The sequence below is a fragment of the Arvicanthis niloticus genome, chromosome 5 (assembly GCF_011762505.2).
Source record: "Arvicanthis niloticus isolate mArvNil1 chromosome 5, mArvNil1.pat.X, whole genome shotgun sequence".
NCBI lineage: Eukaryota > Metazoa > Chordata > Mammalia > Rodentia > Muridae > Arvicanthis > Arvicanthis niloticus.
Window position 1 is genome coordinate 81161999 of NC_047662.1, and position 24587 is coordinate 81186585.

Here is a 24587-nt window from a genome sequence, read left to right on the forward strand (position 1 = left end):
CACCATAAGCCTCTTAGAAGATGATGGAGTGAGACTTCACATTCAGGGGACACAGAGAATATGCAGAATCTCAGCCTTGCTGAGTCTGCAGATTCTCACACAATAGTCATCAAATATAGCTTGCTAAGTGGGTCAGCAGCAGAAGTGGCCTCTGCCTCCCTGAGAAACATGCAGGCATGGCTCTGGGATTCAAATCCATGTAAAATCCATGTAAAGTTCCTTGAGATAGCAGAAAACAAACAAAACAAAACCAAAAAGAGTGAAGGGTATGTTTAGATTTAAAAGTCAACGCAATGAGATATTTCTGATGTAACAAAACTTAAAGATTCTTTCAACTCAGAGATCTTGGAGCTTCACCTCAGTCCATCAGGCAATTAGCACCTATCATCAAAACCCAGAATCACTGAAGTTTTTAGCTGGAGAAACAATGCTTGCAGAGACAGAGTACTTGTCTAAGGCATCCAGTTTAGAAAGTGGGAGGCCTGGGGTACGTATCCTGGTTCCTTGCCCTTGATGGATGTTAGATATTACATGAAAATTGAAAAAAAAAAAACACACACATACAAAAGTATACAACACTGCTGATTCCTCAGCTCTAAACAAATCATACCTGCAGCGCTTTATAGAAGATGCTATGAAAGGGACGGGGGAGGGAACGTACTGCAAAAACCAGAGAAATGTGTGTGTGTGTGTGGGGGGGGTGATGAAACTATGAAACACTATCTTCTGGATATGTCATGGCTATAGCAATCAAGTAATCATGACCATACTGCAGCTGTGACAAGATGCAGTAGACAAGCAAGAAGAAACTCCCTTAAATATTAGAGGGGAAATTGAAAAGAAGAAGGGGTCAGCAGTGGTGTGGAGGTAAGGTAGGGCAATGGAGAGGGACTTTGATGAAGCCACATCATATATGTATATAAAATTGACAAGAAGGAAAGCAAAACAACAACATTGAAATGTACAGAATATTAGATGCTGTCTTCTTTCTCTCTCCTATATTTTAATCCACGAATTTACTAACCGGTACAGCTGAAATGCAAATTCAGTGTGCTCTTACGGAAGAGAATTGTGTTTCTAACCTGTAGGTATGCATTCATTTATCTGTTCTACAATCATCATTGATGGCCTCAGATAGGCCAGGCAGCTGGTGACAAGAATGATAGGATCGTTATACTTATGGAAATTATAATTTAGCAGAGAGGACAAGTATCACATAACATGCCTACGAAGAACTAGTGTCCATCCCTGTTGTAAAAGAAGACAGTCTTAACTATTGGCACTTAACTCCCTTTGTATGCTCCAAAGTTGGAAAGGTTTTAATTCATGTGTATTGCTGAGCATCTTCTAAAACCTACCTTTTCTCCAATGATTCATATGTAAAGCAAGGTTTTAAAATCCCAATTTATATTCTTTCCAGAATTCTATGACAGAAAAAACAAACAAACAAAGTGATGCCTGCCTAACACAGAGTAGGCACCAATCAATGTTGTGGAAACAATGACCATATGCGGATGTTCTATTTTGTTCAAAATATAACAATAAAAATAATGTGCTGCAGGAAAAAAAATGGCCCAGTAAAGAGGATAACAGAGGAGAGAATAAAGCTTACCTCATCAGCAACATGCATTTGAATGTACTAGGTTAGCAGTTCATCTTGAATAAATACAAAGAAGATACTGCAGGCCTCACTTCCACCCAAATCAAACAGCACCTTAGGAAAAATAAAAGACTTCAAAAAGGAGGAGTTTGTGGGACTCAGAAGAAAAACTCTGAAAATGCAGGAGGATTACGATTTGTAAGAAGGGGTCTGAAGAAGCTTTACTCACTAATGTGTGTTAATGATGAAAGACTTCAGGAGTAACAGAGGAGGGACGTGGATAGGTTAAATGATTAAAAAGGCAAAGAGGTACAGAGATTTGGGTACAAGCAAATGAATGATGTCCATTAAAGATGAGCAGGCTAGGGGGAAAAAGGATGCAAAAGAATGAATGAGGTCAGAGAAACTCTCAGGGAGTACTGTGAGGATTTCAAGAAAGATGTGAAAGAATCCTTGTAAATCACAAAACAAGAGGGGGGTGATTTAGAGGAGCGAAGACAGGGAAAGGAGGTGGTAGTGAGAGGCAGGAGTTGGAAGAAAATATAAAGATAATAAATTTAAGAATTGTTAAGAAAGACAGTCTGAGAAGTAGTGAGCTGAAGGGGAAATCAGTCAGAGAGTTTCCAGTGAAGGTGAAGAAACACATCTGCGATTAAAATATCCTTTCATCCCTGCCCCCCCCCCCACACACACACAAAATGACGTTAGAAACAATGGGAAAATTTGCTCTAAATGAGATCTAGCAGGTATGGTCTGCAATAGGTAATGAGAAATGGAGAGGGGAAAGTAATGAGACAGAGGTCACAGAAGGACCAAATAAATATCTGTATATAGGTGGAAACAAACAAGCTACCACTATTAGGCATGACTTACTGCCTCATGCCAAACGGTACTGTTTCTATTTGTATCTACTGCCTCACTCTACCTCCTCATTATCTTCTCCTACAGGTAAGGGATGAAGCCTAGACAGAGCTATGAGGCTTGACAAAGAATTTAGCCATCCAGTAAGTAGTAGAGGAAATAATTTGAACTTATAGCAACAGGAGAGACCTCTATCTGTGCCAAAGAAATAGATAGCAGATTAGATATATTTATAGTGATCTATTTTAGATCCAGCAACAATAAAAGGAAAAGCTTTAACATCGACTATAATGTCATTGATCCTAAACTGAATGATGGGACTAGGCTCAGCCCAGGGATGGGCAGAACTGAGGCTAAAAAGGAGAAGGGAAGGAAAGGAAACAAGTTATGTTCAGTAATGAATGGAGACAACGTGCTGGGAAGACCAAAACAGGATTAAATGGAAGACGTGAGTTACAGAGAAGGCAGTGATTGAAACCAGAGAAAACAAATGGTGGAGATCTCTGAGCACAAAGAGGATTTTTTTGGTTTGTTTGTTTCAGTTTTTTATTTCTGGCTTCCAACCCAGCAGGAAAATTACAGGAGGGAAAGTGACAGGTAGCTACAAGAGCCTGAGGTAGCTTGCTACATTGCAACCAGAGTAAAGAATCATACTGAAAAATTCCACAAAGAGGATTGATGAAAGACTGAGCTCAGACTCAGTAGACATGGAACCTGAGATAATATCCTTCTGTCCTGAACAGGACTTTATTTGTGGCCTACTTTATTTGAATGCTTAAAGAAGAGCTACTATTTAAAAAATTACTAGACTCACAGAAAGCTGGGGGGTGAGGGAGGACATACAGACAGACAGACAGGGAGAGAGGTATGTTTTGGTACACTTTTTAAAAAAGGATGGTCTATTTTATTGTTTGTAGAAGTATAGATAGAGACTATTGTGAAGACTGTCTCACAGCAAAATCTTAAGAAGTCTCCTACCATTTGTTGACACATTATTTATTTTGTGTGCCTAGTTTCTGATGATTACTGTACTGGCCCATGTGTACATACAGTACCAACTAACATAGCTCTGTTATGTTTGTGTGTGTCATTCTGCATGTTCACACATGGGTGAATAAATTTATGTGGATGGATATTTACACATGGTCTAGGTACATGTAGAGACTACAGAACTTTAGAGGTCATTCATCTGATGACCCATACCCCATCCCAAACACACTATTTCTTTTAAACACTGCTCTGTATCTTACTAGAAGACTAGGCCTATTGGCTAACAAGTCCCATAGATCCTCCTATGTTTGCTTCCTTATCGCCGGTATTACAAAAACATGTCACCATGATTTGCTTTGTACGCACTTCCTGGGACGTGATCACAGGTTCTCATACATTCAAGAAAAGCATTTTACTGACTGAGCAGTGCCCTCCCCCACCAGTCCACATGTTTGATATACTAGAACCCGCAGTCTGAGTGGGAAAATTCATCCAGAAACTAACTAGTGAATTGACTATGATTAAAATATTGAACAAGCTTCATTAAAAAACAGATTTAAAAACATGTGCTAAAACCATAAAAGGATGTGGGGGTGGAAAACAGCGAGTAACAAGCTGGCTGGGAGATCATATTAAAGAACATAATTTATTAATTGATACATAGAGAGTAAGGTTAGCTAGGTGAATGCAAAAGGGGATATATGCAAGAGAAGAGGGGAGTGTGTGAAGATACTAGGACCAGGAGCTTGAAATGCTTGGAAAACAGAAAAGAGATCTCTGTATGGGGCCAGAGGAGGGGGGCAAATGGTCATGGGGAAGACTCTGTAACAGGAGGCTGGAGGAGAGAACAGCAGGTAAGATGCCATTAGGTGATTGGATTCACTTGTAACATTAATGAGAGCTTCATAGGTACGAGATAGTTTCCCACGCATGGTCTCATTTAATTCCCATAATGACCCTGAGAAGTGGGGAGTGCCTTTCCCGTCTCACAAATGAGAAATCAAAAGGTCCAGTAGGTGCCATTAAGTGGCCTGGCATGGTAGGTAAATAACTAAGCTGGTGTTTAATCAAAAGTTCCTTTCCCTGTCCCTGGTTTGCCAACCATCCCAGGTAGTGTGGACATAGAAGGTTTTGTAAAATAGAATAGATTGTGGAAAACAACTTTACAAATGTATCTAGATAGATAAAGGTGAAATACAAAAACCAAGGCAACAGGAAATCTTTTGGGGGAGAAAGCAAGAAATTAAAGGCAAAAGAAATGTTAGAATAGAGGACTCAGAGTTGGAGGTCTAGGGGTTCTAGGCAAAGAAAATAAAATGTGTGATGAATTCCAGCCAATTAATCCAACAACAAACTCTACAGGCATTAGAAAGAAATAAAGACTTTAGGGGAAGGAGCAGTGGTATCCACCACAAGCACAATGTTTTAAAGATGGAGGGGACTGTACCAGATATGGAGAAGAACCGCCTAAGGCAGATAACATGAAAGTTGAAGAGTCTGATTCTTCTGCCTTCTGCCACTTGCAAAGTGTGGGGTTGAAGTTAACTTTTCTTTTTTCTTTTTTCTTTTTTTTTTTTCTTCTTCTTGAGTCTGGGAAGTCACATCTGTGACTGAATTGTAGATTAAATAGTCTGACTCCAGATGTTTCTGAGATCATGTATCAAAACAGTAATTAGAATTTATTGAGCACCTTCCATAGGTATGGGAGAAATTATTATCATTCCTTGGTACACATTTAATGGTAAGTTCTGGATTCAGAGTATATACACTTGGAAACCCTAATCCTTTTCTTCTGGTCACTCCAGTTTGACAGTAAAGTTGGTTCTGTGCTCAGTGGCAGACTTTTCTGTATGGCCTTCCCCTTTCTCTCCTCTCCTCCTTTTTCCCCATACTCTCTGCCCTTTCTACCCTCGTTTCTACATTCCTGTTATCCCAGACAGATGTCTAAGTTGCAAGCAACAGAAACTAATTCTGAATAATTTAAGCAGACAGAGAATCCAAAATGCTGTGAGATTAGATCATACGGAATCACCAATTGAGTGCGGGGTCTGGCCTAAGAATCCCTGAAGTGAAGAGCACAGATAAAAATCACAACATTGAACCGGCCTGGTGAGGTATTATTACAACAGTAATCATGCTATCCAACAGAAGGAGCAATTCACCAAGGATTGTCATTGGTTTATACTAAGACACCAGGCTCCAAACAGTGAAACAGCTTTGACAAGCAATGAAATCTAGATGTAATTGCCCCAAATGTTGACACTTTGGCCCCTAATGGATTCTGCATAATACCACTTCCCCTCCCTGAATCAGGAGTAGCTCAGCATCTTGTACTCAAGCCTTAACTGCAGTGAAGGCTGATAAAGGTTCTAGAAATTTTAGCTTCTTGCTCTGCATCTCTGACTAGAAAGCACTTTCTGATGCAGGAAAAAGATCCATTTAGAAGCTAAGTCATTGCAGTAGAGGTTTAACCTAGGATACCCACTGGAGGCTGCTAGATTTTATGGGTTAACTCTAGTGCCACCACCTCTGGCAAGATTTCTCTGATTTTTCCAAGTTGTAATCACAAGACTTCACAATGTCTCTCTTCCTGTCTGCCTGTGGAACCTGAGATATTTCTGCACAGGTATCTTCCCTGGACCTCCCTCATCCATCTTTTTTGTTGTTGTTGTTGTTCTCTTAAAGGCAGTAGTTATGTTTATCTATCACCACATCCACATACAGGACTTGGTGAGGTATTTGTTGAATGAATGAAAGTGTTCGCCTCCTTTGACAGACCTTTGTGTCAGAGGTCCATGAAGGACTTCCACAGACTCTGCCTTACATAAGGGAGCCCTTTTTTTCCTAGTGTGCACTTCTATAAATGGACTATGTCAGCATATTTGAAGAAAGGGGCATAGAGAATCAGAAAGCCCCATGGCAGAGGATAGTGGCGGATTGTAAGGGTACAAAGGAGAGACTGAAGGCGGCAGGGCGACATATCTGGAGAAGTAAATGAACTGGAGCCGACATCACAGAGGCAGGAGAACATTTAAAACCAGAGGACTTGAAAGGCTAGATGTCACCCACACCCCACACACACATACTCACCTTGGGTTCACAGATAAGTAAGTAGAGATTGAGAGAAGCAGTTTTACAAACTCTGTGGCACCAAAGGACTCAACCTCCAAGGTCACTGAGGACAGTCCAATTTCATAGAAACAGGTAAGGCTTAGAGGTTGAGAGTTTGAATCCAGGTTTTTAGCCAAGTGACCTTGGAAAGTTTCTTCACTTCCCTGACATCCTAATCTCAGTTGTTTTTTAATCAAAAAAAAAGGGGGGGGGAGAATACCGACACCACCCTCACAAGATTATAATTATGTATAAAGCTTACTTATGCACATGTCTAAAATCTAGAGAAATGCACAGATCTACATTTTTCCCTGTAGTTTGTGTTATCTGCCTTTATCCAAAGGCTTCGAAACAGTTCCAAAAAGTGGTGAAGGGAAAATGAAAGAGTAATGGGAAAGGTAAGAGGGAAGAGGCAGAAAGGAGAAAGTCAGAGGATTAAAAAAAAAAAAAAAAAAAAACACAAACCAAAACAAACAAAATTGCCAATGGTAAGACTGCATTAAGGAACAGACAGCCAAGCTCCACAGAGGAGGGAAATGGCTCATAAATTAAAGCAAGGAAGCTTTTGTAAGATTAAAGTCAATGCAGGGAAGAAGGAAATGAGTGCACAGATGAAAGACAGAACAGAAAGACTCAAGAAGATGAAGAAAAGCCTTAGTAGGCAAAAGAGTGTGCAGGCTCCACTCTCACAGAGGTGATGGTTCCCTTTGGGTACAGGTCTGATGTATCTAGGTTAGAAACTGGAATCAGCCCAAGGCCACAGGGTGCTATATATTCGAAGACCCAGATTTAGTTAAACTTTAATCTCCAGGGAAGTGTGTATGTGTGTGTGTGTGTGTGTGTGTGTGTGTGTGTGTGTGTGTGTGTGTGGCCATGAACAGAGTTGCTGAGTGAACAGACCTTTCCTGTGGGAACTGGGAAAGGACCCAGAAGCCTAGGGAGCCAAGAAAGGACTTTTCCTAACGCCCTTTTCAGGAATTTCTCACTGAGATTAGAAGCAGCCAAGAAGAGCTGCTCCAAGCTTGGAGCAGACAGGCAGAGTAAGAGTTCCTGAGTGGGCTCCTGGCCTGCATGGAGGCAACTAAGGGCCAGAGCAGCCCAGCTGGAGTCAACTGCTGGGGAAGGAGTTAGAGGTAGAAGTGCAATGCATGTGTGTTCCCTAGCCTTCAGTGCAGCAACCCAGAACGGAGAAATGAGGTGCGGTCCTCCTGGTAGTGAGAATTTCAGACACAAGGTTGGGGAGGGCTTCCTGATGCCCGAGGGAACTTAGTTCAGAATATAGAACTGGGTAGAAGACTGAAGAGACTTATTCTTGAGATTGATATGGGGAAGAGAAAGTTATTTTGGCTATCCAGGGGAGCACTCAATCCCCAGGAAGGCCTGGCCTTGGTCAAGGCTTGGCTAGATGCTTTCCCAAGTGCACTGGAGCTTGTGCCAAGGGTGGGGTGAAGCTAAGGTAGTTGATTTGACTTAAGAGAGATTGGAGGAGATGAAAGAGGGGCCCCTAAGTGTAAAGAATTTTCAAGAGAGGTGTTGGAGCTGAAGAACCCTGTGCAGGAGGCTTTAAGGGAATCCTGAGAAAGGGGAGGGAGCTACTGGGACCTGTACGAAGCCGGGCGGAGCCTCCGAAAAGCTCAGGGTCCGCCAGGGGAGCGGGTGAAGGGGGGGGCCGGCGGCGGGGCGCGGGGAGGCGGCGCGGGGGGGCGGTCCAGGCCTGATCGGGAGGCGGAGCCCCAAGCTGGGGGCTGCTGGCTAGTGGCTCTCTAGGCTCCTTAGCTCGGGCGTCCTGGTTCGCTTCAGTGTCCGCTGTCTCCACCGCTGCTTCTTCTCCCTTCCTCTTCACCGTCACCACCGCCCGCAGCACCGCAGCCCCTCCCGCCATGGCCGCCGCCGGCGCCCGGCGCAGCCCCGGCCCCGGCTTGGGGCTTCGGGGGCGGCCGAGGCTCGGCTTTCACCCGGGGCCGCCGCCGCCACCGCCGCCGCCGCTGCTGTTGCTGTTTCTGCTCCTTCTGCCGCCGCCGCCGCTGCTGGCCGGCGCCACCGCCGCCGCCGCCTCGCGGGAGCCCGACAGCCCATGCCGGCTCAAGACTGTCACAGTATCCACGTTGCCCGCTCTGCGGGAAAGCGACATCGGCTGGAGCGGTGCCCGCGCCGGGGCCGCGGCCGGGGCTGGGGCCGGGACCGGGGCCGGGGCTGGAGCTGCTGCCGCTGCCGCTGCTGCCGCGTCCCCGGGCTCGGCGGGCTCAGCCGGCACAGCCGCGGAGTCTCGTCTCCTGCTCTTTGTGCGTAACGAGCTCCCCGGGCGCATCGCCGTACAAGATGACCTGGACAACACCGAGCTGCCCTTCTTCACCCTGGGTAAGGGTAGGCGCCGCACAAGAGGAGTCCCAAGAAACCCAGAACCCCTAAGTGATGCCGGACGGGTGGGGGCGCCCTGGGGATCTCCGCTCCAGGCTGCCCCGTCAGGGTTGGCAAAGGGCAGCCAAGGGGCCCGGAGGGCGCACAGGTGGTTGTAAAGGAGTGTGGGGCAGGAGGTCCTGGAGCGCGCGCGCTGGGAGCCCGGGGGCGTGCCAAGGATCCCGCAGCGAGGACCTGGCCCTCAGTTTTGCAATCCGTTCTCTGAGCTCCGCCCCTTGCATCCCAGACGCAGGAGACCCCAAGTCGCTCTGTATGCTCTGACTGGGCAAGGGAGACCCTTGTCCTGAAGCCAATTCAGTCAAGCAGCACACTGCTCCTTTGGACAGCTCCCGTTGTCCGCCCCCCTCTTTCTGGTCTCGAGTTGTGGATTCTGCTCTTCCAGACGGGTTTTCTTAGGATCAATTCAGAGTAGCTACGTGAATAAGGAAAGAACCAGTGCTCAAAAGCTCTCCCTTCTCCTAGGCTTGGTGACCTTGGCTAAGTCGCTTCCTTTCTGAGCTTCGGCTTGGCCCTCTGTAAATTGGGGTTGAAATCGATTGAGTCGATGTTTGAGAACTGGGATTCTGAGCCCAAGATCTCCACTTTTACATTCTCGCTCCATCCCCTCTATCCTTATCGCCATCTCCTTTCTCCATTACTCCTATTCGCGAGTAGGCTTGTCATGGCTGTTCACTTACTGGATTAATAATTATAAAGGCAAGAAAAAGGACTAAAGAAGAAACTGATGGGGGTAGGGGGCTCAAATAGAAAAGTTAATCAGAAAGTTCGCCAGCAGCTTGCAGCCTGCTGATTCCCAGCGCGAATCCCGGAGGAGTCGGCCCTTCCGTGGAGCTGTAGGAAGCGCGGCTGATTTCCCACCCGGGTAATTGATAGCTTAATTATCTCGGAGAGCGTTTACAAAAATGTTGTTCCCCTTAGCTCTCCCGCGCTCGCTGCTCGCTGGCTCTCCCCTCCCCTCTTGGGGGCGCGGGGCCCGATTGGTTGGCGGAGTCAGGCCAACAACAGTGCGGGAGAGGCGCCAAGGGCTCGCGTGGAGATGTTTCTGCAGGATTTTGGGGGGGGGGGGAGGCGAGGAATCTAAATCTTATTCCATTGTCGGCGAAGTGGCGGGCTTTAGTGGTTGGCATACTTAGGAGCCAGCCCGGAACCTCCGAGGTTAACTCTTTGCTTTCGGGGGGGTGGGGGTGGGGGTAACTGACAGAGTAATGGACTAGACTTCACTCCTCTGGGAATCCTGATGGTTTTTGTATTTTCTAATACCTTCCTTCTTTCCCTTTCATTTACGCATTTGAGCCAGAAGCCAAGCTAACCACTAGGTTTGGAGACACTGTGCTTTTCTGACTAGCTGTTACTTGAGTATGTGGAGCTTTCTAGAGGAGGCAAAGCAGGAAAACTACTGGTGGGTTCCCAGGAGACTTCCAGTGGCAGTATGTCAGGAGTATGGCATAATCTCAATCTCTCTCTCTCTCTCTCTCTCTCTCTCTCTCTCTCTCTCTCTCTCTCTGCCTCATGCAAATCATGCATAGACGCATGCAAACAACTCACAGTAGTCTTTCTTATGTGCACCCATGCTGCTCACAACCAAGAAAGCGGGTTCAAGATGGTCTAGGTGGAGTTCTTGAGGGCACCAAGCTCCCTCATGCTCAACATTAACTCCCGTTGAGTGTGTGTAGGAGTGTTCTCTCCCAACATACAAAAACGATTCTCACCTATTTTAATCATGCCCCTTTCCCTCCATTCTGAACATATCTCCACTTCAAGACATGAGATGCCAGGATTGGAGATTTTTCTGAATATTCATCCAAGTGAGAAAGACAGAGTTCCTCTATTGTCAGTCAGAACTCCAGAGCATTGCAGTTCATCAAAGATGTGAGGATCAGGACCAGCTAGCTATAAAGGTGCCCCAAAATTCCTGGAGCCAGCAGTTCGTACCATTTTAAACTGTAGCTTTCAAGAGTATGGGCGCCTCAGTAGGAGTCAGCAGAATCCTGAAGCTGGAAGTTTTGAGCTCCTCAGAATAAGATTGAGAGTCCCAGATACCCTCCATTTGGAGCTTTCTGCTGATGCACAGCCAGGAGCTGGTGGCTGGCCACTTTCTGCCCCCCCCCCGAAATGGCCTGATACTTGCCCCTTTGGTTGTCCTAAGCTTTTTTGGACCCACACAGGGAACTGGGTTCCCACCTCCACCCCTCTTCCCACCCCAGAGTCCTGCATTGGCAGCTCAAGAGCTCCCGACAGGGATTTGGCTAGCGAGGTACTCAGCAGATGGCAGGGTATAGCAGGAGCTGTGTAGGGAGACGTGGGCTTTTTATTTGTGTTGGTCTTAGACTGTTTGCATGTAAACATGGAGTGCACAATGAGCTCGTAGAGGGCCAGGCTGGCTGGCAATGAGGGCTGGTGGCAGCACCAGGAGGGGGTGGGCAGTGTGAGTTATTTATGTTCACCTCTTCCCCAAGCTTCTAACCCAGCCTTATTGCACCTCTGGACCTTTATTCCTGAAGTCTAGCATTTGCTTCTGTACTGTGTTAGGTTAGATTTTCACCATAACTTTGTCCTTTTAGGGAGGGGTAATAGCTGTGTGTACAAAATCGGGGCTCAATCCTGCCACTAGTGGGGAGTGTGGAGCCACCACTAGAGGATGATGCTGTCTGGCAAAGCCTTCCCTGCCATGACTTGGGTCCTGGGCTCAGAGTTGCTAATTGTATAAATGGCTGCAATAAATACAAAAACCTAGTTAGGGACCCTTTGTATAATTCTCTGCACACATTGTCTAGCATTCTTATTCACTAGAGTCATCTTCTCTTAATCCATTCTGCTTGTTTTAAATTGGACTTATTAGTTTTGCTGTTGGTAATTCTTGAAGGATGGAACTTTCTTTCTTTGGACCCCTTCCTTTTTGTATCTACATTCTCCCATTAAATCAAACCTGCTTTCTGTACAAGGGAGTTCATTTTAGATGTGAAAGATCTCCCAAGTTTCAATGTTTGGGCCTCTTATTTTGAATCTGATTATGTCGATGGCATTGACAGAGTAAAATGTCCCTAAAAGTGATCAAGGAATAGCAAGTAGTTGTTGAATCTTTAATGTCATGCTGAGAATTTTATTCTTGCTATGTATTATTAATTCACACAAAATAACATGGGGTACAAACTACTGTAATGCCATTTGATAGACGAGGATGCATTCTTAGAAGTTCCAGGAGAAAGTGGAACTGTAAGTAAGTGTAGAACTGGAACTGAGATCCTAATCTCTTGGATGCTTATATTCTTGGCAGTTGTCAAGCTGGCATTCTGAACAAAGTGTGCTATTTATACAGGACAAGGTATTGGATAGAGAGACATTCTAGGCACCAGTAAGAAGAAAAACCAACCATCTCTGTAGGGATCACCAGTGTGACAGTGAGCTGACTAGGAGGGTTTGAAAATGATACTTGAATTAAATAATCAAGTCCTAGGACTGTGGGCTGTCATCAGCATACAGCTCCATGGTTCCCATGAGTGTGGAGATGATGTGACGTCAGGGAAGAAAGGCGTATCTATAGATTTGAGGAAATTTGTGGGCACTTTCTGTAGCAGAAAAAGAATTGAGCTCATGTGCACTGAAGATTGTTGAAGGAAATCTGACTGCTAAAATGTAGCATAGGAACTTAGTGCAAGGATCTAGTAATCTCTGCCATGGCTCACTGTGACCTTGAATAGGTCATTTATCCCTTCAGAAATTCAGTTCTCTGTGCTTTAATATGAGTGGGTAGATGAGCCCTAAAATAATTCTTTAGTGTAAAGCTTCTATGAAGTTGAAGTGCTCTGACCTACTCTGTCACTTTGACTCACTTCTGTTTCCCATTGTTGGTTACAAGGGTGTATGGTAAGGATAGAAGGGCTTCTCAGGTGAACCTGTATGTCATACAGTCCTTGTCCATTGCCAGGAAACCCTGCGGTCTGCACCTGATAGAGAGATGTTGTCCTTTCTTCTGTTCATGATAGTCAACAGGCCACACTGTTTACAACCTGCCCTGATTTAGCCAAAGGAGAACAAAAAGTGGTAAATCTGATTAAACAACATTTCTGCACAATTGGCTCTACTGTGTAAGCCTGACAGGACAACAGTACATTGTATAGCCAGTAGGAATATGAAGAAAGACACAGTCCTTGAGTCTGTCTTTAAATGCACATGAATTTAAATGCACATTAATTTAAATGGATGAACATGTCTGGCAAAATTCTCATACTAGACCCCTGAAAGAATGTTCTTAGCAAGAAACTCACCAGCTTAGGTGGACGAGAAACATATGATATAAAATGCTAAGATGATCAGTCCAGTGGTCAGTCCAGTGACAATTTCTGGAAGTCTTCATAGAAATTGATACTCAAAGGTAGGTTAAAGGACTAGGCACCTAACTGAGGGTGGCTTTGAGCAGAGAATTTAATCAGAAAAAAGTTCACAGAGGGCTGAAGAAGTTTCCTTCAAATGTCACTGTGCACAATGAGGAATCTGTGCTTTTGTGGGGAGTCTTATTGTAAAAATGTCCAAAAGGCAAAGATAGAAAGTAGGGACAGGCCGAGGGAGCTGTCCAGCAGCTCCTGTGCTGAACCCAAGGTTACAGTACAAACATGCTGGAAGATGATGAGGTCACTGTTCACAGAGAAACTATAAGCTTTTGTTCAAGCCTTAGAAAGGGGACACATGGCCATAGAGACTGTGTATCTGTTTTTATGTCTGTTTTGATTCTAAAGATGCATACCCTTCATTTGGAAGGAGAAACAATGATTACAAGTGAACTATGTCTCCTGAAGAGAATCCTGACTCCAGAATATTTGTTAATATCAATTCTAGTGTTCAGTTGTGAGAGATTCTGGTATGGAAAGGGGGGGGAATTTATCAAAATAATGCTCTCAAAATAATTTCAAGCAATGTTTGTACTCCATCAATCACTAGGTTAGTCTTACTTAAGTGATATGTTTGGGTAACAGTCAAATTTCAGTGTTCATCCTGCTGTGATGGGGGATAATTGTAAACAGGTTTTTTTTTTTTTTTTTTTTTTTTTTTGGCTGTAGGGGATCGGGGCTGTGTTAGCTGAGCTCTTGATTTTGCTTTCTTTCCTTCTTTTTCTACCCTTTTTCGTACACTCTACCCAACTTCTTTCCAGCTCAAAGCTAATGAAACTTATTTAACACTCAAGGCAGAGAGAAATCTGTTGTCTCCTCTCAGAGAGCACCATGGTACAGAGAAGGAAATAGCATAGAGAGAAGGGAAGGTCCCTTTCCTCTTTAGTCTAAGTCATGCAGATTTGGTGTCTGAGGTTCTGTATATGTGTGTGTTGGGGGATGGTGTTGACAGTAATGATTTAGCAGATCTATGCTGGCTTTAGTGTGACCCAGAGCTTAATTGTGGTAGGAAATGTGACTAGGCTTCTTGCAAATCTTGCTTCTCACTACCTTGTTTGATGTACCTTAGGTCTTATCTGATTTCAGAGGACATGGACATGTGTTTTGAGAGGAGGAGGGCTGGAAACTGGCAGTGACCTCATAAGTGATGTCCTGAAATTGTTATCATGTTGTCTCCTTTGATTACAAATTATCGGATGGCATTGAATCCACTGTTTCTGAGTTAGGTAGCAAGACTGAGGTCTGGACAAAGGAACAAGTCGAGTCCACAAATCACTGCTTACACCAGGGCTCTTAAATTTCACATCTTGTCTCATAATGCTGGACCTCTTAAGGTTAGAGGACTAACTTGTATGCATCACATTGAATGTAGTCTTGTTGAGCATCATAAAGTATACTGGACTTTTCTCCTTTTCTGTAAATAAATATGACCCATAAGAGAAAAAAAATCTTTTTAGGGAAATTGAATTTGTGTTCTGCCCAAGTATCCAGCTGGTTGGCTCCAGTCTCTCCAAAACATTCCTGTCAGATGGTGGATTTTTATCCTGGAAAAAGGGAACATTTTTCTTAGAGGGTGGTCAGGAGAGGTCTGATATTCTTTACAAAACAGGAATGGTCATATTTCTAGTTGGGTTGCAGCAGGCAAACATGCTTGGTTTACTGTGCTGACACTTCTCCTAGTTCTCTTACTGACCAGCTAGTGGCAACAGAAGATTAACTATAGTGAGAACTGGTTTTCCCTTCCCTGCAGCAGAACAAACAGCTCTCTGCTCCATGAGGAGTCAGATAGCAGTACTTGGCAGGATTTGCTTTGCTTGCTACTACTCCCTGTCTGCTTTTAACTGATTTTCTCTACTGTCTGTAACAACAACAACCTCCAGAAAGACTCCTCTTTAGATTGGGAAAAGGATAGACATTGTCCACAGAAATGTTAAGTTCGAGACTGAGATATCTGTAGTCGCATCACTGGCACACTAGAATGTAGATTCAACCATGTCTGTAAGCTGAAATTTGGGAACCACATTATACAAATGTAAGATTTTAACCATGAGAGAGAAGTACTTCCTCTATTTCATTGCTAAGGACACTTTGGGCTCAGCAATGCTTATCTGTGCTACAATTTCAGTACTCAACTCACTTGTTTGCCTCTCAGGTCTCTTTCTTAGGTAGTCTCTCTTATCCACTTGATTTTATAAATACCACCCAAAATATAATAGTTCTTTTCACCTGGAGTTGTGTTCTTGCTCTTAGTTCGTAGTTCAGACACCTTGTAGTTGTGCAAGTCCCAAGATCATATTCTATTAGATTGTCCTATAAGAACCCTTCCCATTCAATCTACAAGTACATTACCACAACCCTTAGAAAATTTCTTCTTCTTTTCCATATAAGACTGAGATAAAATGTCAACTTTTCACTGAAGATGTTCCTGACCTCTTTGCCTCAGCACTGAACACTCCCTGTCAGTATAAAGACCATCATGACAGCAGTCAGTCCCTGGAGAGCTATCAAGCACCTTTGATATGCCTGACTTCTCTGGGATCATGGGATATGTATGAAAGTCAATTACATGGACCACTGCATTAAGGCGGCTTATCTTCCATCTGCATGTATGCATATGAGTATGTCCCTGTGTTCAAGGACAACAAAGTTATATGTAATAAGTAAATTCTAAAGTATAAGAAAGATACAAGTTCTAGAAAAAGTAAACAAATGAAAGAAGAAAAAAGATTTCAGAGTTCTGTGATGAGGGACTTAGTTTTAATATAAAATATAGAGTGAATAGTTTATTGAAAATATTAGATTGAAATAAAGGCTTAGAAGAAATGAATTATCATCCAAAAAATTTGAAGAATGAATTTCCTAAGCAGAGAGCAGTCCTTGAAAGACCCAATTCAGGAACACATCTGGGAAATTCAACATACAGCCTGGGAGAGTCAATAGAGTTGAAAGGGGATAGGCAAGGTGGTACTCAGGAGCCAAGTCACACATGACCTGAGTGATCTCTGTCAGGATTTTGGCTTTCATTCTCTGTGCTATGGAGTGTGTATGATCTTAGGCAAAAGAAAGACAAACTCTGACTTGCATTTTAAAGGCTTTCTGCACTTCTTTGTGAAGAGAAAGGATGGAAGCAGAAGGACACAGGAAACTGCTCAGATGAGAAAGGCTGATGGCTTGGAGTAGAATTAGGGCAGAGATTACAGTTCATGTTTCCTTGCCTCCCTTGTGATATTTTACTGTGCAATCCCCAAGCAGCCAGTAGAGCTCCTTCATTTTGTACTACAGTGACTCACTGTGTGCTTAGCATGGCACGGCATACAGATTAGATAATGGGGACCTCATGTGTGCTATATCTCATTCCTAAATTCAGACTGGAAAAACTGGAGAGGTGTTTCAGTTGCACCTTTCCCTTAAGAATGAGGTTAAATGGCACCTCTTCTTACATGAGGTTCTTTGGGATGAGCTCCAAGAATCTTTTCCACTGTTCTTTTCTCTCTCCTCACCTGATACATGTACTTGATGTATAACAAGACTGTAGAATTTGAGAAAATAGAGCTGGATGTGTATATAGGCCTCATTTTAAGAGTTTGGAAACCAAGTAAAGCATTAGATCTGAGTCTAATGTCAAATAAGGAATTGGATATTTCGGAAGAGAACATGTTCAACACATTCTGAGGTTATCAAGTGTCAGAGGTAGAAAGCAAGATGTTCTTAGCAAGTCAACAGCAGGGTCCATGTCAGATCCTGTATGTGCTGACATCCATCATATGTTATCCTCCTTTTTAAGGAAGGGTAACCATGAGGCAATAAAGAATGAGAGGAGTAAAAATCTAGTGGTGTCAAGTAACTAACATTATCCTAGAAATTGTAACTATCTACTGAGAATAATTATGCTCCATCCTGTTTTATGTGTTCCACAATGTTGAGTGACAAATGTGACTTGTGTACATCCCAAGCAAGCACAGACCTCAGAGAAGCTGAGAAACATACTCAGAACTTAGTTGGTATTATAAAGCTATAAACCCAGTTCTGCCTGGTTCTTCTGGTTCTGCATTTTCTCTGCCTTTCTCACTGCATGAAATCTGAGGAACTGTGAAATTGTGGTCTCTTTGCCCACCCTATTTTACTTCTTGCCACTTCTCATTACCAAGATGTTCCAGCCATTTCTCATATAGGAGTAATTGTGTGACTGGCTCAGGGGAGCACCTTGTTTCTGTGTTCCATGTAGCTGAATTAGCATCTCCATATCACTCCTCATTACACACACACACCTCTCACAAACACACACACATACACACACACCTCTCACAAACACACATACACACACACACCTCACAAACACACACACATACACACACACCTCTCACAAACACACATACACACACACACCTCACAAACACACACACACACACACACACAGAGAGAGAGAGAGAGAGAGAGAGAGAGAGAGAGAGAGAGAGAGAGAGAGAGAGAGAGTTCAGTGTTTTTTGTTTTTTTGTTTTTTTTGCCATGAGCATTGAGCCTTGTTTCATATTCTCTGAATGCTCCTGCCATCCATAAACCTGATTGTAATGCAAACTCCATTTCTTTTGTGTCTTCTAGGGCACCTCCCTCCTTTCCTCTCTTCTCTCTTCCCATCTTCCTTTTTTGCCTCATCCTCCAGGCCCTTCCATCCTCCTATTTATAAGGAATGTTCCACTTTTATGCTATGTGTAGCCTTACGAAAGACTTTTGATTTTTTTTTCTTCCAGGAATTTATAGAAGTTTGATGTTCTCTTTCTATCAATGGCCAGTGTGTCTGGTATTTGAGGAACATAGTTGATTCTTGGCTTCCTACACTTTGTTGTCACGTCTCTGTTCAACTCTGATTTTGAACTTTGTTTAATTCTTGTACTTTTTAGCAGTATTATACAATTTTTCTATTTTCTACCTAGAAAGTGGGATGCATGCATTTTAGGCACAAATTATTATATATTTGAATGCTATAAACATCAAATAATGTATGCTCTTTTAGAATATTAGAATGATATAATATGCCTTTTTTGAGTTCCAGACAAATAGATCCTTCATTAAATTAGCAAGGAGTATTCATCTTCCAAGAACCTTTATTGAATCCAGTGCACCTCTGATAGAGAGGCAGTGATCTGAAGTGAAACATGTACCAGTTTTGGGCATCCAAACCCTGATACAGAATCTCCAAGGCACTCATGTCTAATCTAGGACTTATATATGTTATCTCTGTAAGTCAGCCTCTGCTTGCTTATCAATAAAGTAAGTGAACTACAACAATCATGTGTGGGGGTTTCTTTGCTGTTTTACTTTGGTGAACGCTCCATAAGTTAACCATTCGTTTGGACCCCGCACTGTGTACAATTTTTACTTTCACTAAACTTTATGATTCTCAAAGAGATCCTGAGTGCCCAGCATAGCCCAGCATATTTCATGCTTCTTTGTCATCTGGGATCTTTATTGCTTTGTTTTGTTTTGATTTTTGTTTAGGGGGAAGAGAGGGGATAGAGATCTGAATAAATTATGAATGTAGACACCCCTTATTCCCTGCTCCTCTTTCTATGTCTGGATTCACTGCCTATGCCTCTCCTCTCCCTCCCTCTTTCTCCCTCAGTAAGGCTCAAAAGCATGAAACTGGCCATTGATCTCTGCCAGCTAAGGGCAGGTGGTAGCAAGAGGGAATTCTGGGGTTGTTTGAGGACACTTTAGGCAGAGAAGCACTGAGGCAGTGAGCCTAAGGCTGGTGAGTGTTGGTGTAGCAGGTGGGGGATATTCCTCTGCCTTCTGGTGGTGACGGGCTGACAGAGCCTTACTCTCAAGCACGCAGGGAAGTCACGAGTGGCTTTGCAAGCAGCCTAAAAGGAAAGGAACATTTCCATTAGCAGAATCAGCAGTAAAGAAATTTCCAGTCACAGTAATAGCTACATTTGGGGGAATCATTTCAGTGATGCTTGTGGGTGGAGGAAGGAAGCTGGTGGGATGGCGAAGAAAGGCACGGGGATGTCTGCTTTGCTTGATGGCTAAGTGAAAGCCAAGTGTCAATGGGGTGTCAAAGTATCTACCCAGTAGCACTGATCCATTGACCAGCATTCAGGACCTCCGGATGCTTTCCATATAGACAGCACTCCACCTGAGGGATGCTGAGGAGAGTATGCCTGCCTAGTGTGTGTGCTGTCTTTATTTCAATTACCTGGACTTCTCCTTTCAAGATTTTCATAGTCAGACGCAGCCTCCTGCGTTCCCAAGATTTGTACAGGGAAAAGGATTAAGTCAAGTTTGAGTGTGTGTGTGTGTGTGTGTGTGTGTGTGTGTGTGTGTGTGTGTGTGAAGTTAGCATCTCTTGTGAATTACAGTCTAGCCCAGAGTCTCATGACAAGAATTTCTGGGGCAAAAGGGTCAAGTCAGCACAAGGTGTTGATTATATGACATATCTGTGGCCCGGGGGATAGGGGAGGGAAGTCGTGAGATGTCCAGGCTTATGTATGACTTCAGCTGACCTTCTGATGTTCCTTGCCTCAACTGAGATCATCACTTCAATGATGATGTGGACATGGCTGAGTTATTGACCTTAGGTTGGAAGTACCACTCCCTCTCCTCCTAGAACACACCTTATCACTATTGCTTCTTCAAACATGTTTTGTGTCTTTCTTGTCCCTTACACTTAGAAGGTTTTCTGTGGGATGCTTATACTTGGTAAGTGTGCTACAGGCAGCAATAACAAATCAAGTTGTTGAAGTAAGCTTGAGTTAGATGAAGGAAGGATGAATATTCATTTCCTATAAACAAGTCACAGGCAGTATTTGGAACATATCAATGGTAATATTGTCTCAGTAGTTACCTAAAATCTAAATAAGAATAAGCAGAATGTATCTTAGAAATGTTAGAGCTCGGTGTTGTTATTCCTGTAGGAGAACACAGTGGCACTACTGAATTTGATCCCTAAAAATCACTTAATCTGTACCTCCCCATCTCAAGAGAATCAAAACTAAGGAACTACCTCCCATTCTTCCCCTTGCCTCCTGTTTTTGTTTATTTGTTGTTTTTGTTTTCTTTTTTAATCACCCATTTCTCTAGAAGAATTTACTTGTAAAGTCACTTTTGAAAACTCTCTTCTTATAGTTTTCAACTCTGTCATCTTTGTTCAAACAATACCCACCCAAATATTAGTCTCCCCACTGGTCTTCTGATACTTTCCCTTTCTTTCTCCATTGCAGCCCATGGCTCATGGTCCAAATGGAGTGCTTTGCTTGAATTTGAATGGCCTATAATCTGATAAACCCATCAGAAATAAGGTTGAAAAATCAGAAGCAAAACAACATGTACTAATACATGACAGTGATCTGGAACTGTGATTCCTATTGACCATAAAACTGCATTTCTGGGGACATAGTCACACTCATTTGTTTCTGTGTAGTTTGTGGCCACTGTGGCTCTTTGGTGGCACAGTGTAATAGCCACAGCGAGTATCTGGTCTGTAAAGCTGAAAATATTTACTAATTGTCCTTTATGTAAAAAGCTGGCCACCCCCTGCTGCTGAGTAGCCAGAACAATCTTTCCCAGGAAGCAAATTGCTTCTTGCTACTTCCTTGTTTAAAGCCTCCAATTATTCTTAAGATAAAAATCCTAATTCCCTTTCAAGGTCCACAAAATCTTAAATAATTTGCCTTCTTCCCAGTTCATTGTCTAGCTTTTTTATCCTTGGCTCACAAAACTCAGATATTACCTCCTTTAAGGTCTTCTCCCTAGCCAAAATAGCACCTGTATTCATATCCTTCCCTGTACGTTCTATACCATAAAAAGCCTTGACTCAGCAGCTTCCAGAGGTAAGGAGAATTTTGTTTGCCCTTTTGCTTTTTGAGGCCTGAAGTTCAGGATACTGTATGTAATGTGTGCTGACTAAAATGTACAGGGATGGGGTAAAGTTTCTGCATACCAGGGAGTCCTGTGGATAAAGGCCTCATAAAACCCAGTGGGTGGGTGATGGGGTCATGTACAGTTAGATGTCTTGAGTTGGTACCCATTCTGCTTGATGTTACTATAAAGCCTCTCTCTCTCTCTCTCTCTTTTTTTTCCTGCACTGTTTCTGTCTTTAATGTGATGTGATTGAATGAAATCATCTGTGAAGCTCTTCTCAGCTATAGGCTTCTGCAGCAGCCCTGGAGGGAGAGAGTTCCCTCTGAGAGCTGCTGAGGCTGGAACTGCAGCCTGCCTGAAGCCTTAGTCCTTTCCCACTTTGCTTCCTTTATGGGCCCTCTAAGATCAAACCCTTCAGTCTGAGCCCAGGTGTGACTGGAGTTTTCAAGTCCAGTCTCACTAATTTGTGGGAAAATCTTCTTCAGTTTCATTCCTTTTAGCTTCCTCCAGGGAGGGAGACAGGAGAAGCTGACCACTCAGAGTAACCAATTACTTCTCTGCCAATACTGGGCTTCCTACTGTGTCTCCCCCCTCACCTTCATTCTCCTCTTTGTTCTCTTGGCCTTTTTAAAACATTTCTCCAAACTCCAGAGGCCTCTAGAGAGTTGCTCCCCATTCACCTCCTTCCTTGCTTCCAGACTGAGAACAGAAGGTCTCTTCTGCTCTCACAGGGACAGCAGGAAGCAGGATTGCTGGGAGAGGAGGAAGGAGAGTGATCTGTGAGTAGTGGGGGAGTCTGTGGCTTTGCAATGGCTGCAGCAAGGATTAGAAAGTATAACAGGTCCTGCAACTCTGAGACATACACACTCTGACCGCTGAACAGAACTCTGGTTCTGCTTCTGCATTTGCTCTGTGATTTCAAATAAATGACAGTCCCTATTTGGATCCCAGCCAGGATTAAGCAAATGTCAAGAGGCTTCTCTTCTTCAGAGTTGGGGAGGATTGGGCTACACAGAATATTTTATCAGGAGAAATCCTCCAGGCTGCTCCACTGCTGCTGCTAGAATTTCAGGTGCCTGGAGTGGTGCCCAACATGCAGTTGACAGTTTATAAATGTTTGCTGAGAGAAAGAAAGAATGAATGATGAAAGGAGAATATGTGTGGTCATACTGTCGGTCTCCACTTCCGCACTTCCGAATCCATGAGATACATTGCTAATCAATCACCTAATCTCGCCTCCAGATGCCTTCTGGATGTAAGACCTCATCATTCACTACCAGTCAATAGAAGTTAGCATGGATAATGAATTTAATTCACATTCCCTCAACTAGACGAGCTTACCCAAGGACCCTGGCCTCAGCCCCCGAAGCTTCGTTTTTCAGACCTTTATCAATTCAGATCCTGTCCTAGTCAGGGTTTTTATTGCCATAATGAAACACCATGACTGAAGCAACATGGGGAGGAAATAGTTTGTTTGGCTTACTTTTCAACAACACCTTTCATCTCCGAAAATAAGTCAGGACAAGAACACAGACAGTTCAGGTACCCAGAGGCAGGGCCTGATTCAGAGGCCACAGAGGAGAGTTTCTAACCACCTTGCTAGCCATTGCTTGCTGCATTGACTCCTTAAAGAATTCAGGAAAACAAGCCAAGGAGTGGCCTCACCCACAGTGGGCTGGACACCCACATCAATCAACAATTAAGAAAATTCTCCACAGGCTTCCCTATAGCCCAATTTTATGAAAGCATTTTCTCAATTGGGATTTCCTCTTCACAGATGACTATAGCCTATGCCAAGGTGACTTAAGATTAGCTAGCAGAGACCCTGTGCCTGGGTCCCTGGAGTCTGGAAGAATGCAGGGAGCTCTGAGTCTATTGGGATAACCACATTTGCATGTTTTGATCTTCAAAACTCTTTTTTTCATGAGTATTTTTAGTATTCCCTTATTACAAATGAAGAGATGAGATAGGCATTCAAAGATACCAGGTTCATTACATGGGGTCATATAATAGATAGCTTTTCCTTTGAAAATGAATGTTCATATCACCGTCATGAATAGGACTCCAGAATAGTGATATTGATAGAAGATAGAATTATCTAAGAATTCGTGACTGTTGGATACTGATCTCTTAATGGAACATCTATACCATCCTTTCTAAGTTCTAGAAACATTGTGGATCAGAGGGTGGAAATAAAGTAAGAACCAGAGGTTTTGGAAGATTGCTGTGAAGTGTTGTCTTCTGGATATGGCACAGCCATTACCCTAATTAAATCACAGAAGTTGTGCCTACATGTACAAGCCTAGTCCAATTGTCATTTTAGCATGGATGTGGGGGGTGGGTTCCATTCTTAAGGAACCATTGGCAATTAATGGTTACTAGGAGGAGGAGAATCCTTTTCTTCAGAAGTATAGCCACTGTTAAGGTATCTACGCTCCAGTAAGTAACTCCCATTCATGCTCATGGGAGTAACTGTAATTAAACTGAGTAACTCAACAAAACCAAATCCAAACAACACTGACTTAGCAAAAGGAGAAGGTCTTGATGAGAGAAAGAGGAAGATCAGTGGTAGTTCTGTGGTAGTAAGAGAGGGTAATTAGGGGTAAAATAGACAATGTACATCCTATATACATATAAAAATTATCAGATAGTAAATTATTATTTTTTAAATTAAAAAGAATATAGCTATTATTATAGAAAATACAGCCAATGCTACCTAAATTCATATCTTTTGCAGTAAGAAATAAGTAAGCATCAGGTATGGATGCTCTTCTAAAATTCATATTTGTCCACTTCTAAAATTTCTCCTGCTACTTATATTATATACACAACATATGCTTTTATTTTAAAACATTCATGTCTCATAACTACTACCTTTTTTTTTTCTTCCTTAAGAAACAGGTCCTAAGTTTATTGTATATTCATTCAATACAGACACCCTCATTTTTAAGGTGTACTGGTTAGGTTTTGTTTTTTGTTTTTTTGTTTTTTTTTTTTTTTTTTATCAGTTTTACATGAGCTAGACTTATCTGGGAAGAGAAAACATCAACCTAGCCATTGCTTCCTTTGGATTGGCCTGTATGAAAGTCCGCAGGGCATTTTTTTCTTTTGATTAATGATTAATGTGGTGTGACCTAGTCCACTGTGAGTTGTACTATACCTGGGCAGATGCTCTTGGGTTGTACAAGAAGGTAGCTGAACAAGCCATGGACAGCAAACCAACAGTAGCGTTTCTCCATGGCTCTTGCATCAGTTCTGGCCTCCAGATTCCAGATTTGAGCGTCCCTCAGTTATAAAGTGTGATGCGGAAGTGGAAGCAAAAGGAACTCTTCCCTCCCTACATTGTTCATGGTCTTGCTTGG

At 43.1% G+C, this 24587-nt stretch overlaps 1 protein-coding gene across 4 annotated transcripts in view; it reads left to right on the forward strand.

Moving 5' to 3' along the window:
• The first annotated feature begins 8276 nt into the window (after nucleotides 1–8276).
• The window catches only part of Astn2 (astrotactin 2), a 917671-nt gene continuing 901360 nt past the window's right edge, over nucleotides 8277–24587 (forward strand). For all 4 annotated transcript variants that reach the window (XM_034502232.2, XM_034502233.2, XM_076934798.1 and 1 more), the window contains exon 1: nucleotides 8277–8920. In XM_034502232.2, the coding sequence (XP_034358123.1) occupies nucleotides 8443–8920 (478 nt within the window). In that variant the 5' untranslated portion in view covers nucleotides 8277–8442. The remainder of the gene's footprint in view (nucleotides 8921–24587) is intronic.